The following is a 13,044-nucleotide window of genomic DNA, read 5'->3' on the forward strand; positions in this document are numbered from 1 at the left end:
ATTCGTGCAGATATATACATTTAATAGTGTTAATAGAGTTAAAGTTCCCTCTTTCAACTAGAAAAATTGTTTACGGATGTATTAAGAGCCTGTTACATTCATCTTTTGTGTGCTAAGTGTATGACCAGCACAAGCAGTGCTTGGAAATCAGATATTAGAAACGATAGCTAACAAGAGCAGAAGTTAAAATTTGTGAAATTGTTGAAAATAGAGCTAAAGACTGATTACACACCTTTAGAAGAGCAAGCTAGAAATGTAAGTGACTTGGTGGGTGAAAGAGATGTGTTGAAGTAGAAAATGCAGTGATGGCCAGAAGCTGATAGAGAAAGGATTTAAGGATGCTTTAGGGTAGAGAGGGTGACTTCAGTCCGTGGAACAGAGGGAATGGCTCCTGTAAGCCTCAAGCTACATTGGGTGCGGAAGCACTTGAGACTGAGGCTGCCCTTGTAAGGGGTGGTGGGAGGAAGGAGGACGATACCAAGGAGCAGGGCAGCAAGGCTTCCCCTGGGCAGACCACAGCACTGGGGAATGAAGGTGGGCTCCAGCAGAGACAGAGTGCTTCCGACGATGGGGTCAAAGGGCAGAGAGGGATGGCTAGCCACTGAGAGCAGGATGGGCATGCCTTCAGATAGGGAAACACCAGGACATCTGGACATTGCTTTCTTAGCTTGTAGATCTTATAAGTTTTGTTTTCTTTCTTATTAAAAGGATATAAATGAAATTTTACTTTTTGTGTGATTGTAAAAATATGAAACTTTAAATTCTGGAGGAAATTTTTGAGGGAAAGTATAACTGTTAATGAAAAATGTTTTTAAAAATCATGTGGTGTTTTAGAATTTTCCAAAATTTGGGCTTCTAAGAAATAATGACTTAAAAATTTTCTCTTATTTATTAACTAATATATGGATGTCAAATTATTTTAAGGCGAAAAACCGTTTCAATGTAGTCAATGTGACATGCGTTTCATACAGAAGTACCTGCTTCAGAGACACGAGAAGATCCATACCGGTGAGTGCTGTGTCCTCTCTAAGCTCATTGACATTACCACAGGTGGAGGGAGGGAGGAGACTGGTAAGGCACACTGCTTAAGACCATCAGTCTCAGCCCATCTCTTAATTGTAATTAAACCTAGGTTTTAATGTCCAATCACAATAAATTATTTTGAAACTGTTCCATAATAATCTAAATTACATATTTTAAGTAACAAAAGAGGAAGCTTTCCTGAAATACCTGTTTAAGCTAAGTAAAATTATCATTCAAGCTAATTAGCTTGTGGAGTATTGAATTGTTTGAAATACTAGAGCAGTAGCATCCTTCATGTCTCTTCTTTATATGGCATACTGTATCAAGAAAGACAACTGCCTGTGTCTCTATCCAGTGTTAATGATTTACAAGCAAGTATGTTGGAAGTTCACTAAAGTGATCTATATTTTAAATTTTTTAATCTCATTTTAAAGGAAGTATCTCAAATTTTCTAAGTGACTTTGATTTAATAGACTGTTGACTTTTCTTCTTTGATATTTCTAAGCATTGTAAAATATGTTTCTTTGAAATTAATTTACAGTGTTTAGAAGGTGGTGTGTGTGTAACTTGGGTTTTATATTTCATTGGAATTGAGAATGCAACCCTGCGAGTTAGGGCCTTGTTATGTGGGATACTGCTATTCAAGACTGTAAGCTGTTGTGGACATGGAGAGGGTGGACAAGGCAAGTTGTTTATAGTCTCTGTATTACTACTCAGTTAAGTACCTGTCCCAGAGTTATTAAGATGTGGTCTCATAGTATGTGCAGGATTTGTGGAATGGGATTCTTGGACACACTAATAGAAGCAGCCTTTTTAAATCAAAAGCTTTCCCGAGTCATGTTTGGTTTTATTTTGAGACAGTGTCTTACTCTAGCTAAGATGGCCTGGAACTCTGACTTTATGCCTCAGCCTGCTGAGCACTGCTATCTATCATCAGAATGAGCCGCCATGCCCGGCTGGATGGTCTGCTCTTTAACATACTGTTTTGTATATCACTAGGTAATTTATCACTTTAATATATATGGTGGAAGAAAAAAATCATGTGGCTTTTATGTGACTCAATAGTTAAATTGAAATTTCAGTACAATAATAAAAATGTCAGATACAAGGTGAAAGGAGTTAAATATTTTTGTGTTTATTAGATTTTGTTGATTTATTCATTTAACAAAAACTTAGTGGCTGATCCTCCAATGTACACAGAGACTGTATGGAAGGATCTTCTGTTTTTCTTTTATTTTGGAGATAAGAGACATATCAATAAGCATCATGTAATTAAGTGTTGTAGATTTCCTGAGAATTACCTAGGGAAGGCTTCTGCAAAGCAGCATGAGACAGTTACAGGTCTGTGTGTGACTGGATGGGTGAGTGTGATCTGAGACAATGAGACATAATGCTTGTCACTCTGACACTGCACTGCCGTGAACTCTGAATGCCCTGGCCACAGTCTTGTATTAGTTCTGTCCTGGTTTCATTCCTGACCAAACAACACAGGGGCAAGCATTTGTTCTAGTTCCCAGTTCCAGGCTGCAGTCTGTCATAGGGAAGTCAAGGCTAATGCATGCATGCATGTTAGCTCAGTGCACTCTCCTCCAGGCTCAAACCATGTGCTTCTCACTTGTAGGCTGTCTTATCACAGATATGAATGTGACTAAGAAAATCCCCCATAAACATGTTTACGGACCAACCTGATGTAGACAGTGCCTCACTGAGACTCCTAGGTGATTCTCAAGAGTGTCTCGTTGACTGTTAAAACAAAGTCACACTTCCTGATTGGGTTTAAGTGGAGCATGATGAGTAGTTTATTGAGAATTTACTAAATAAATACCAGTACTGTCATTTAGTCCTCACATTAGTTTTGAAATGCAGGAGGTATTTCTGTCCCATTTTAATTGTTCAGGATGTATTAGGCTGCTGCAAAGAGAAGCTGAGAACTTCTTTAACTTTCTACAATGTAGTAAATGAAATTGCCTGGACTCCAGTTCAAGGCCTGTCACTCTAGAGACCAAGATACAGTCACTGAGCAAAATGAGACAGGAAATAGCCATATAACTTTTGGCTTTTTGAATTATTCTTCCTGTCACTAAGCTAGTCAGTTAGGGCTTAGTTTCTCTGTTTGTTTGTAACATCTGCAGTGAATGGGAAGCAGCAGCCTGAGTTCTCATGTTACAGAAAACAGCCTACAAGACGTACGACCCCAGAGGAATGGTAGCAAGGCAAAGAAAGGCACTAGGGTTTTTTTCTCAATGAAAAGTCTCAAAGTCTCTGTCTCAGAGTCTAGTCTCTCTCTGTCTCTGTCTCTCTCTGTCTCTCTCTCTCTCCCTGTCTCTGTCTGTCTCTCTCTCTCGTGTGTGTGTGTGTGTGTGTGTGTGTGTGTGTGTGTGTGTATGTATATACACATGTGTGCAGCATGTGCGCCACAGTGTGTACCTAAGAGGTTAGAGAACAACTTTACATAGTTGCTTCTTGCCTTCTACCTTGTTTTAAGCCAGGCTTCTCTTGTTTTTCTGCCAGTGTGCTTTGTACTCCAAGCTGTTGTTTTCACTGTCCATCTTGACACCGGAGGACAAGGGTTACAGGTGTGCGCTGCTGCATCTGACTTTTTATGTAGGTTTGGGTAATCTGTTTACCCAGGAGCCATTGCTCCAGCTTCAGAAGTTTCTTTTGAAGAAAGAGTCCCCTTTATTCCATTGCCTTCCCTTTGCCATTTCCCCAGCACATTTTCTATCAGGAACTAATAAAAGGGGAATTAATTTTCATTACTAGTATTAGATTCCTTTCTTAGATTGATTTTAAAGTTAGGAAAGTAATTTTTTTATCTTGAAATCAATTTACCTGTTTTGGAATACATGTCAAAAAATATGTTCTGCACTGATGTTTTACTTTGCTTTCTGTTGTCTGTGATAAACACCACTATCAAAAACAACTTGGGGAGGAAGAAGTTTGTTTAACTTTTAGGTAATAGGCCATCACTGAGGAAAGTCAGGGCAGTATCTCAAGACAGGAACCTGGAAGGAGGAACCGACGCAGAGACCACCAAGGAGTGATATTTACAGGCTTGTTTAGCTACTTTTCTTGTATAGCACACACCTGCCTGCCCAAGGATGGCACTGCCTACAATGGGCTAGACTCTCCAACATCACTCAGCAAACAAGAAAGTGCCAAAAGGCTGGTCCAATGGAGGCAGTTCCTCAAGTGAGATTCTTTCTCACAAGTTATGTTTGGGTCTATGTCAAGTTGACAGAAACTATGATATACGTTATCTGTGAGCTTCCCACAGTCAGCTGCTTTGGCACTGTGTAGTGAGATGATCCATCAGTTTTTAAAGGCTCCATCTTCTTTACAGCCTTTTACATCCTGGTAGAGCTCATTACAATGTCCACTCCTATTCACTCACTGCCCAGCCCATTCTCTGCTCCATTTTTAACATGAATAAAACTCATTACTGGCATAGTTGATTTGACAAACAATACAGTGTTTTCTGGGACTCTTAAAAGTTAAGAATATAACTAGATGTTTGGGAAGCAGAATCAGAAGCAGGAGTCAAAGCAACCCTTAACTACACAGTGAGTTCAAGGCCACTCTGTGAATATGCTGTTTCATAAACAACATCAATCAAACAGAAATATTAAGACACATTGGAAAGCATGCTCTTCATCTTCTCTTGGCTATGACACATTTAACAACCATGTTGAGTAGCTGGAGATGTGGTACCCTATAACAAAACGAACTCAACAACAACAAACCCACCAGTACTTGGGGAGAATTCCGTGAGGCAGGCAAGCAAACGGAGTAGCTTAGAGACCTGGGCCATCATTTAGCTTGTGCTACTCACATATGCCTCCAGACTAAAACCCTCACCTGTCTGCGCTGTATACATTGTTATAATAATGCCTAGCGACCTACCCCCACACAAACCTACACTGAGCTGCATCCTGCTCCATACAAGGCTCTCATGTAGACCAGGCTGGCGAATACTGGTATTGGAAACAAGTACTAGCATACCTTGTTTTATGAAGTATAGGAAGTTGAATCCAATCACCCCTAATTACTGAATTGGGGACATATCTCATCCTATCCTTATAAGGAGACAAGTTTTAAAACAATGTTAATAATTTGCTCTAATATATGCAGTTGGTTAATGACATCAACTAGTTCTTCTGAGTCCATGCTGTTAGCCAGCTGCTATTGAAAAAGTACATCAAGGTCAAAGGAAAATTTGAATTGGCAACTTTTGCTTCTAACAATAGAGGCTTCTGTTTTGTTCATTCACGAACACTGGCAGTCCTGCATCTGGCCTATAGCCTGTGGGTAATTGGGTGTGTTTACTTCAAATGAGGTCTGTGGAGCAGATTGTACCCAGTTATAGATGGAGTGGACAGAGGCGAGATGGGGAGGATGTAAACGATCATCCCATTAAGCAGGACGGGTGGTTGAAGGGGGAGTTTAGAATTATGCATTGAGCTGATGTGTTTAGAAGAACAGTGGAAAGTGTGGAGCTGTTGGGGGTATTTTACTATTTGTAACTAATATGAGACTTTAATATTCAACATTTTTCTTACAATTTATTCAGATTATTGCCAATATATTAACCATATTTATCTTTAGACATGCAGAAATACTTCTTTCAAAACAATAGGACAACATAGCCTCTGCCTCAACAGAGGCTTCAGGACTAATCGGTTTGAAAATGACAGCTGTGCAGTGGTAGCACAGGCCTTTAACCCCAGCACTTGGGAGGCAGAGGCAGGCAGATTTCTGAGTTTGAGGCCAGCCTGGTCTACAGTGTGAGTTCCAGGGCAGCCAGGGCTACACAGAGAAACTCTGTCTCAAAAACCAAAAAAGAGAAAATAAAAGAAGAAAATGACAGAGCTTGGAAATCATAGGTTACTTAGTACAACAACTTTCAGAAAGAATTTCTCAAATTTAACAAATGGCACTTGTTTTTATAGTTACTTTTCAAGTTGTTTGAGCAACTTGAGAAACTTCATTGTCAGACAATATGAACCCTTCTCCTTCCCTGAGCTCAAAGCCGTGGTGACTTCTCAGACTCCATACCGAAGCTGCTAGATTACTGTGCCAGAGCCTGTGTTAAGTGGGCCACTAGCATCCATGGCTTAACATGGGTTTGCAGACGAACATTTAGATCGGCTGACATAGACTTCCTGTTATCACGAAGTTTTTCGTTTGGCTTTTCAATAATGGTTTAGCCTTAAAATTCATGTATTTTATTTGAGTTTTTACTAAGAAAAAACCCAGATTCTCTGATTTGAGCATAATCATAGTGAAGAAGAGAATTCGGAATCATTGAGCAAATATAAGTTCTTATGAGGTTATTATCAACTTTTTTGGAGTTTGACAATCTTTATAAATTATCTCTGCCAAGTTTCTCTTCTTTTCTAAAAACACTTTAATGTCATCATTTCAGCCCACATTTGAGTTTTTGAAAATGTCTTTTTTTTTTTAAAGATTTATTATTTTTTTTATTTATGTGAGTACACTGTGTGTTTTCAGACACACCAGAAGAGGGCGTCAGATCTCATTACAGATGGTTGTGAGCCACCATGTGGTTGCTGGGAATTGAACTCAGGACCTCTGGAAGAGCAGTCAGTGCTCTAAATCACTGAGCCATCTCTCCAGCCCCTGAAAATGTCTTATAATTTATTTTGCCCTTGTATAGAAAGTTTAACTTTCATTTTCCCTTTGACTTAAAGTCTTTTGTCCATAGGTGAATGAAATGGATGGATATGAAAGATATTTCAAAGGAAGAACAAATATAGGTAAATTTTAATAACAGTTTAATACAAAGGAATGAAATTTAAATATTACAAGGACAGTGATTTTCAAACTCCTATCCATCCTGTGACAGCAAGCTTACTTTTTAAAAACCGATTTTTAAATAAAATCCAGCAATGAGGATTAACAGAAATCAAGCCCTGACCTTGGTCCCCAGCACATAACAATGAAAAAAGCAAAAGGTGCCAGGCCGTGATGGCACATACCTTTAATCTCTGCACTCAGGTGGCAGAGTTTCAGGACAGCCAAGGCTACGCAGAGAAACCATGCCTCTAAACAAACAAACAAACAAATGAACAAACCTTAAGAAAAACAAAAAACAAAACCCCAAAACAGAGAGAAAATCCTAGGGTCAATACCTAGCACTACAAATACATGGGGTTCCCCACACTTGTACTCCCAACAACACGAATTGTACTCCAGGACACATTTGTGCCTTACAGTTGGATACGGCTCTGACAGTACTTGAGCTGGAATCCAGTCCCACAAGGGCCTGGACAAGACTCTCCTCTCTCAGATATTGTTTTAAGTCCTCTCCTCTGTACTTCTGACCATTTGTAAGCCGAGGGTTCCCATGGCCCCCAATTTATAATTCACAGAACTCAAAAAAGCCCTTTGCTTGTATTTACCACTTTGCTGTAAAGGATATGGATGAACAGCCAGATTCGAGGTGAGTCTGGAAGGGTCCCCCACTTCTGGAACATGGATTTGTTGACCACCAGAGGCCTCTGAGTGTTAATGCATGCAGGGGCTTTAAGGAGGTTTCAGAACCCTTGAGGTTGGGGAGAGTGTAGTGAGAATTGAAGGCCAATCAGGGCCTGATGTTCTTGTGAATAGCCTCACCTGAGCCTGTCTAGGGTTCCGCCAAGAGTCAACTCAGTAAAGCAAGAGGCTTCTGGGCTGGGAAAGGCCCAGGAATTGAAGAGCTCTGTGTGTGCTTCAGGGCAGCAGACACAGCACTACCATCACTGAGGAGGGGGGCAGGGATTTCAGGCACTGTCCAGAATCACGGTCAAAGACCTAATATTGGCACGAGAGACGCTGAGTAATTCCAATCCTCAGGGAAATACAAGGATTTGTATTTTCAAATCCTTGCTTATCAGAACCTAGAAGCAGAGACCAACTTTAATACTATATCAATATTGCTGGTGGTATTTCAAGAAGTGAGTGCCAAGTTTATAGTGACTGAAGAATGATCTGTCTGGAACATAGGCAAGAGTATTTTTAAATCTAGTCACATAGTTTAAATGAACCAATGCCATATTGACTTAAATCTCATTGAGACTTTTTTTTTCTTTTAAGACTGTTTTCAAAAAATGGAGGAAATATTTTGATCTAACCTGAAGTGAGTCTGTCAAGTTTTGTTGTAACTAATGGTGGGAAAAATATCTACATGGAGCACAAAAAAGTGTTTGGGCAATAGAAGTCATTTAAAATCCTTTTCACTGTTCTTCATGAGTACTGCCTTGTGAAGTACTTGGAAACACTATGCATCACTGGAGTAGGGATATCAGCAATGGAATTTATTTCTTCTAGTGACTTAGCCATCACTGTCTGTGAGCCTGACTTTTCCTGCTGTGTAGTACGTTGATATTTTAGAAGTGATTTAGAAGTTTTAATGGGAGGTTTGCATGCATATATGTATATGTGCATGCCTCTTATGGTGGTTTAGTGGGAAACCCTCAGGAGTGGGTTTTTTTCTTCTACCATGCAGATTCTAGGTATTGAACTCAGGACCTCAGCCTTGACAGCAAGCACCTTTACAACAAGCCAAATCTCTCTTTTATTGGGAGTTTCTGAGCATGGAGTCATGGGAAATGTGTTTCTGAATAAAATAAATCACACTCAGTCGTTATTAATGAACATTACAGGATGGTTTTGGAAATTAGCTTTTGCTTAAGATTAAAAATGTTTCTTAATGCATTCAACTTAGTGTTACAGGGGAAATTACTTTTGTGGCAAAATTACTTCTGTGGCAGCTGTTGAGTCCCAAAGTACAGCTTTAACCACTGCCACCGCGCCACATGGCTGTTCATCCATATCCTTTACAGCAAAGTGGTAAATACAAGTAAAGAGCTTTTCTGAGTTCTGTGAACTATAAGACTGAAGTAGGGGCCATGGGAACCCTCAGCTTACAATTGGTCAGAAGTACAGAGGAGAGGACTTAAAACAGTATCTGAGAGAGGAGAGTCTGACCCAGGCCCTGTGGGACTGGGTTCCAGCTCAAGTTCCCCTAGCTTCTGGACAGCGGTCCAAATGAAATGTCTCTGTTTCTGAATCCACTTAAATGAACAACTTCACCCAATCTTTTATTGGCAATTTGTAGTATATAATGTAAAAGTATTAAAAGTCCAGAGAGTAGGAATTTACTATAATTTTACAAATTCCTTTGAGTTTATAAATCATGTTTTTGTGGGTTGATACCATTCTTTGTGATAAGTTTCCATAAAGATGGAAAACATAAAAATCACATTAATGTTTTGTTGTTGTTTGTGTTACTTTTTCAGATAGGGTTTCTCTGTGTAGACTACCCTCAAACTCAGAGATATGCCTGCTTCTGACACCCAAGTGCTGGGATTAAAGTCACATGTTACTGCTACCACTACCCAGCTAAAAGTTGTACTGATTATTAGCATTGTCATTTAAGATAGCCTTTAAGAAAGCACTCTTCAACGCTAACTTTTCATTGAGTTTTTTATTACTTCCCACATTAAGAGAGAATTCCAGTCTTTTCATATTATGGTTTTAACTTTACTAGTAAAAACTTTGTAGAAGTTTATCTTTATATATTTATATCATACAGCATCTTTGATTACTTCTTGGAGCACTAAGTCTAATATATTTACTCTCTAGTTTTTATAGGAAAGATATGCTATCTTAGTTCTCCCCTTACTCTCTCAGTTTTTGGGCCCCTATTTGTTGACGTTCCTGTCATTCATTCATTCATTCATTTTATTGAGACAGTGTCTCACTATGTACCTGCAGCTGGCCTGAAACTATGTAGACTGGGCTGGCTTTGAACTCAAAGATATCCACCTGCTTCTGTCTTACAAATGTTGGGGTATTAAAGGTTTGTGCCTTTACATCTGGCCTCTGTCATTTATTCTATTGCAGTCATGGTCCCTCCTTATACAGATGGTTACTAAACTCCAGTGTCTGTGATTTCTGTTTCCTGGCTTTAAGACCTGCTATGTTTGCTCACACTGTTATTAGTACCTGATTTTAAGATTCCTTTCTCTCTACAAGGACCCAGAATTCAGTCAATCTACCTCTCCTCTAATTTACTTTTTGTCGCTGTGATAAAACACTGACCAAAGCAGCTCAAGTGAGGAGAGGGGCTTATTTCAGTATATAGGTTATAGTCAACCATCAAGTGAAGTCAAGGCAGGAACTCAAGGCAGGAACTGAAGCAGAACCCATGGAGGAAGAACATTGCTTACTGCCTTCCTCATTTATCTCTCTTATACAACTTGTGCCTACCTGTCCAGTTGTGACACCATCTACAGTGGACTGAGATTTGTGCGTAAATTAGCAATTAATAAGATACCCCACAGACATGACCACAAGCCTATCTGATAGAAAATTTCCTCAGTGGATGTTCCCTTGTCTCATGTTGAGACAAGTTCCCTTGTCAGGTTGAAAAATGAAGCTGTGATGTTCCACTTTGTCAATTTTGACACAGAAACCTCTTCTTAAAACTATAACCTTTCCTTTCTTGTTCTCAAAATCTCATTAATATCATCATAATAAGATACTTTTTAAAAGTCCCAGTCTTTAAAAGAATTCCAGTAACTTAAAATTAAAAAAAATCTAAAATAAGTGATATATTTTCTTATTCCAGGAGAGAAGAACTGAAGCACAGTTAAATTCAGATCAAAGCAAAACTAAAGTTCAACTATGTAAATAGCTAATGTTTGACATCTGGACTTACTTATGATCAGATCATCTGGATCCCAAAGTGCTTGAATTTTCTGCCTCTCTAGCTCTGCCCTCCTCGACACACTCAGGTTCTTAGGTAGGCTCAGGCCAACTCTACTTCATACATGCTGCTCTTGCAGTTAGTTATCCCATGGATCTAGATCTTCAGTATCAACTCATGCTACTCTTTCACCAGTGACTTCTCTTGGCTTTTCTTCTGGCCATGCCATATGATCCCAGTTTTCAGTTTCTCCATGATCCCTTCAGTACTGTAGCTTTCATGCTGCCAGAACCAGTTCTGTATGTGATCCTCTGCTGTAGTTCCATATGGACCACAGCCTCTGTATTTGGCTTCAAGGAACACTTCGCAGAAGAGTCTGCTTCAGTGAGGCTGGTCTCTTAATCAGCTCCAAGTAACCAACATCCTTTGTCCTAGGGAAGAACAGGTTTCTTGTTGGTGGTGATGCCAGATGCTAGTCTCTTTTGATTCTCCAGTCCTATTAACCAAAACCCAGAATCTTTGATTTCTTTTTCTTTTTCTTTTTGGTTTTTCAAGGCAGGATTTTTCTGTGTATCTTTGGCTGTCCTGGATCTCACTCTGTACACCAGGGTGGCCTTTAACTCAACAGAGATATGTCTGCTTCTGCCTCCCAAGTGCTAGGATTAAAGGCTTGTTCTATCATTGCCTGGAAGAAACCAAATTTTTTATTCAAAATCTGACACAAATGGCCTGACAACCTTTGCCACTTCTAAAAGTTTAAAAGTCAAGCCTCCTTTGTCTGCCTCTCAAGCATTTTTCTAAGCTCACACAGAACAGCCCATAGAGTTCTGAGCTCTCATTGGCTTTTTCATATCAGAGTTCCCAGAGTTTCCACAGCCATCCCGGGAAACATGGTCAGGACAGCAGTACCCTGCTGTCTAGTACCAATCTGTTGCAGTGTGATTAAGCACTTTGACCACAAGCAACTTGAGGAGAGACGGGTTGATTTGTCTTACAGGTCACAGTGCTATGACTGAGGGGAAGCTCCTGGCAGCAGCAACTGAAGCAGAGACGGGGAGGAAAGCTGCTTTCTGCTTTGCTTCCCCTGACTACTCAACTGCCTTTCTTAAAGGGCCCACCTACCTAGGTGTAGCCCCATCCACAGTGGATTAGGTTTTTCTACATTAACTAGCAATTTTTAAACAATGCACTACTGGCCAATCTTTCCAAGTGTGTCAAGTTCACAGCTGAAGCTGATTCATCATTTCATCACAGCCCCCTTTCATCATTTTCTACAAATCTTGAGTCTACTTCATCTAAATTCTGTCAGTTAGAGCTACTCCTTTGCTTATATCATGTCCCTTGCCCCTTTACATTTAAAACTTATTTTTGTATGTATATTAGTGTTTTACCTGTAAATGTCTTTTTACCACTTCTGTGCATGGTGAATAAGGAGGCCAGAAGAGAGTATCATGTTCCCTGGAACTGGAGTTAGATGGCTGTGAGCCTACATGTAGATGCTATGGATTGAACCCAGGTCCTCTGGAAGAACAGCCAGTGTTCTTAACCACTGAGCCCTCTCTCCAGCCCCAACCACTGGCCTGTCTTCATCAGACTTTCTTTTGTGTGGCTAACGTCCCAGGGATTGAGCTGAATGCCCCATGCATGCCCTAGACAAGTTCTACTGAGGGCTATATTCTTAGTCTTTTCCTGCCACCCTCACCCACATCGTACTTATCTGACTGAACTTTATTTTAGTTAAGTATAATTGTACAGTTCCACTCATTTGGCTATTGGAGTAAAAAAAGCTATGTCAGGTTAGAGTCAGCTTACTGGTATTTTGTTTTTATATCTTTATTTCTTTTGTAAGAGGGCAAGAGTGGTATGTGCATGCTATAGCTCGTGTGGAAGTCAGAAGACAACTTGTATGAGTTGTTTTCCTCCATTATGAGTGTGAAATTCAGGTTGTCAGACTTTACAATAAACACCTTTGCCACTAAGCCATCTTTCCGGCTCCATAAATTAGGATCATTTAACAATGAGTTCTGAATATCCACTGTGAATGGTTTCTTTAGTTCACTCATCTGGAACTTGTATGTATGTATGTATGTATGTATGTATGTATGTATGTATTTGAGATAAGGTCTTACTGTCTAGTTCTGGCTGTCATTGGAAATCACCTTGTTTCCAGGCCAACCTCAAACTCAGCAGAGATTTGCCTACCTCTGCCTCCCTCCCAGGTGTTGAGATCAATTTGTGGACCGCCAAGCCTGGCTGTATATGGTTCTTTTAAAGGAAAGGCTTATCTGCCTTTTTTACCCAAACAAGTT

General features: G+C 39.8%; 1 protein-coding gene across 12 annotated transcripts in view; it reads left to right on the forward strand.

The window, feature by feature from the left end:
- Znf148 (zinc finger protein 148) overlaps window positions 1-13,044 on the forward strand; it is a 122,281-nt gene that overhangs the window by 85,995 nt on the left and 23,242 nt on the right. For all 12 annotated transcript variants that reach the window (XM_031363718.1, XM_031363711.1, XM_031363708.1 and 9 more), the window contains one exon: window positions 925-1,008. In XM_031363718.1, coding sequence (XP_031219578.1) covers window positions 925-1,008 — 84 coding nt within the window. The remainder of the gene's footprint in view (window positions 1-924; window positions 1,009-13,044) is intronic.

This window comes from Mastomys coucha, unplaced genomic scaffold (genome assembly GCF_008632895.1).
Source record: "Mastomys coucha isolate ucsf_1 unplaced genomic scaffold, UCSF_Mcou_1 pScaffold12, whole genome shotgun sequence".
Lineage (NCBI taxonomy): Eukaryota > Metazoa > Chordata > Mammalia > Rodentia > Muridae > Mastomys > Mastomys coucha.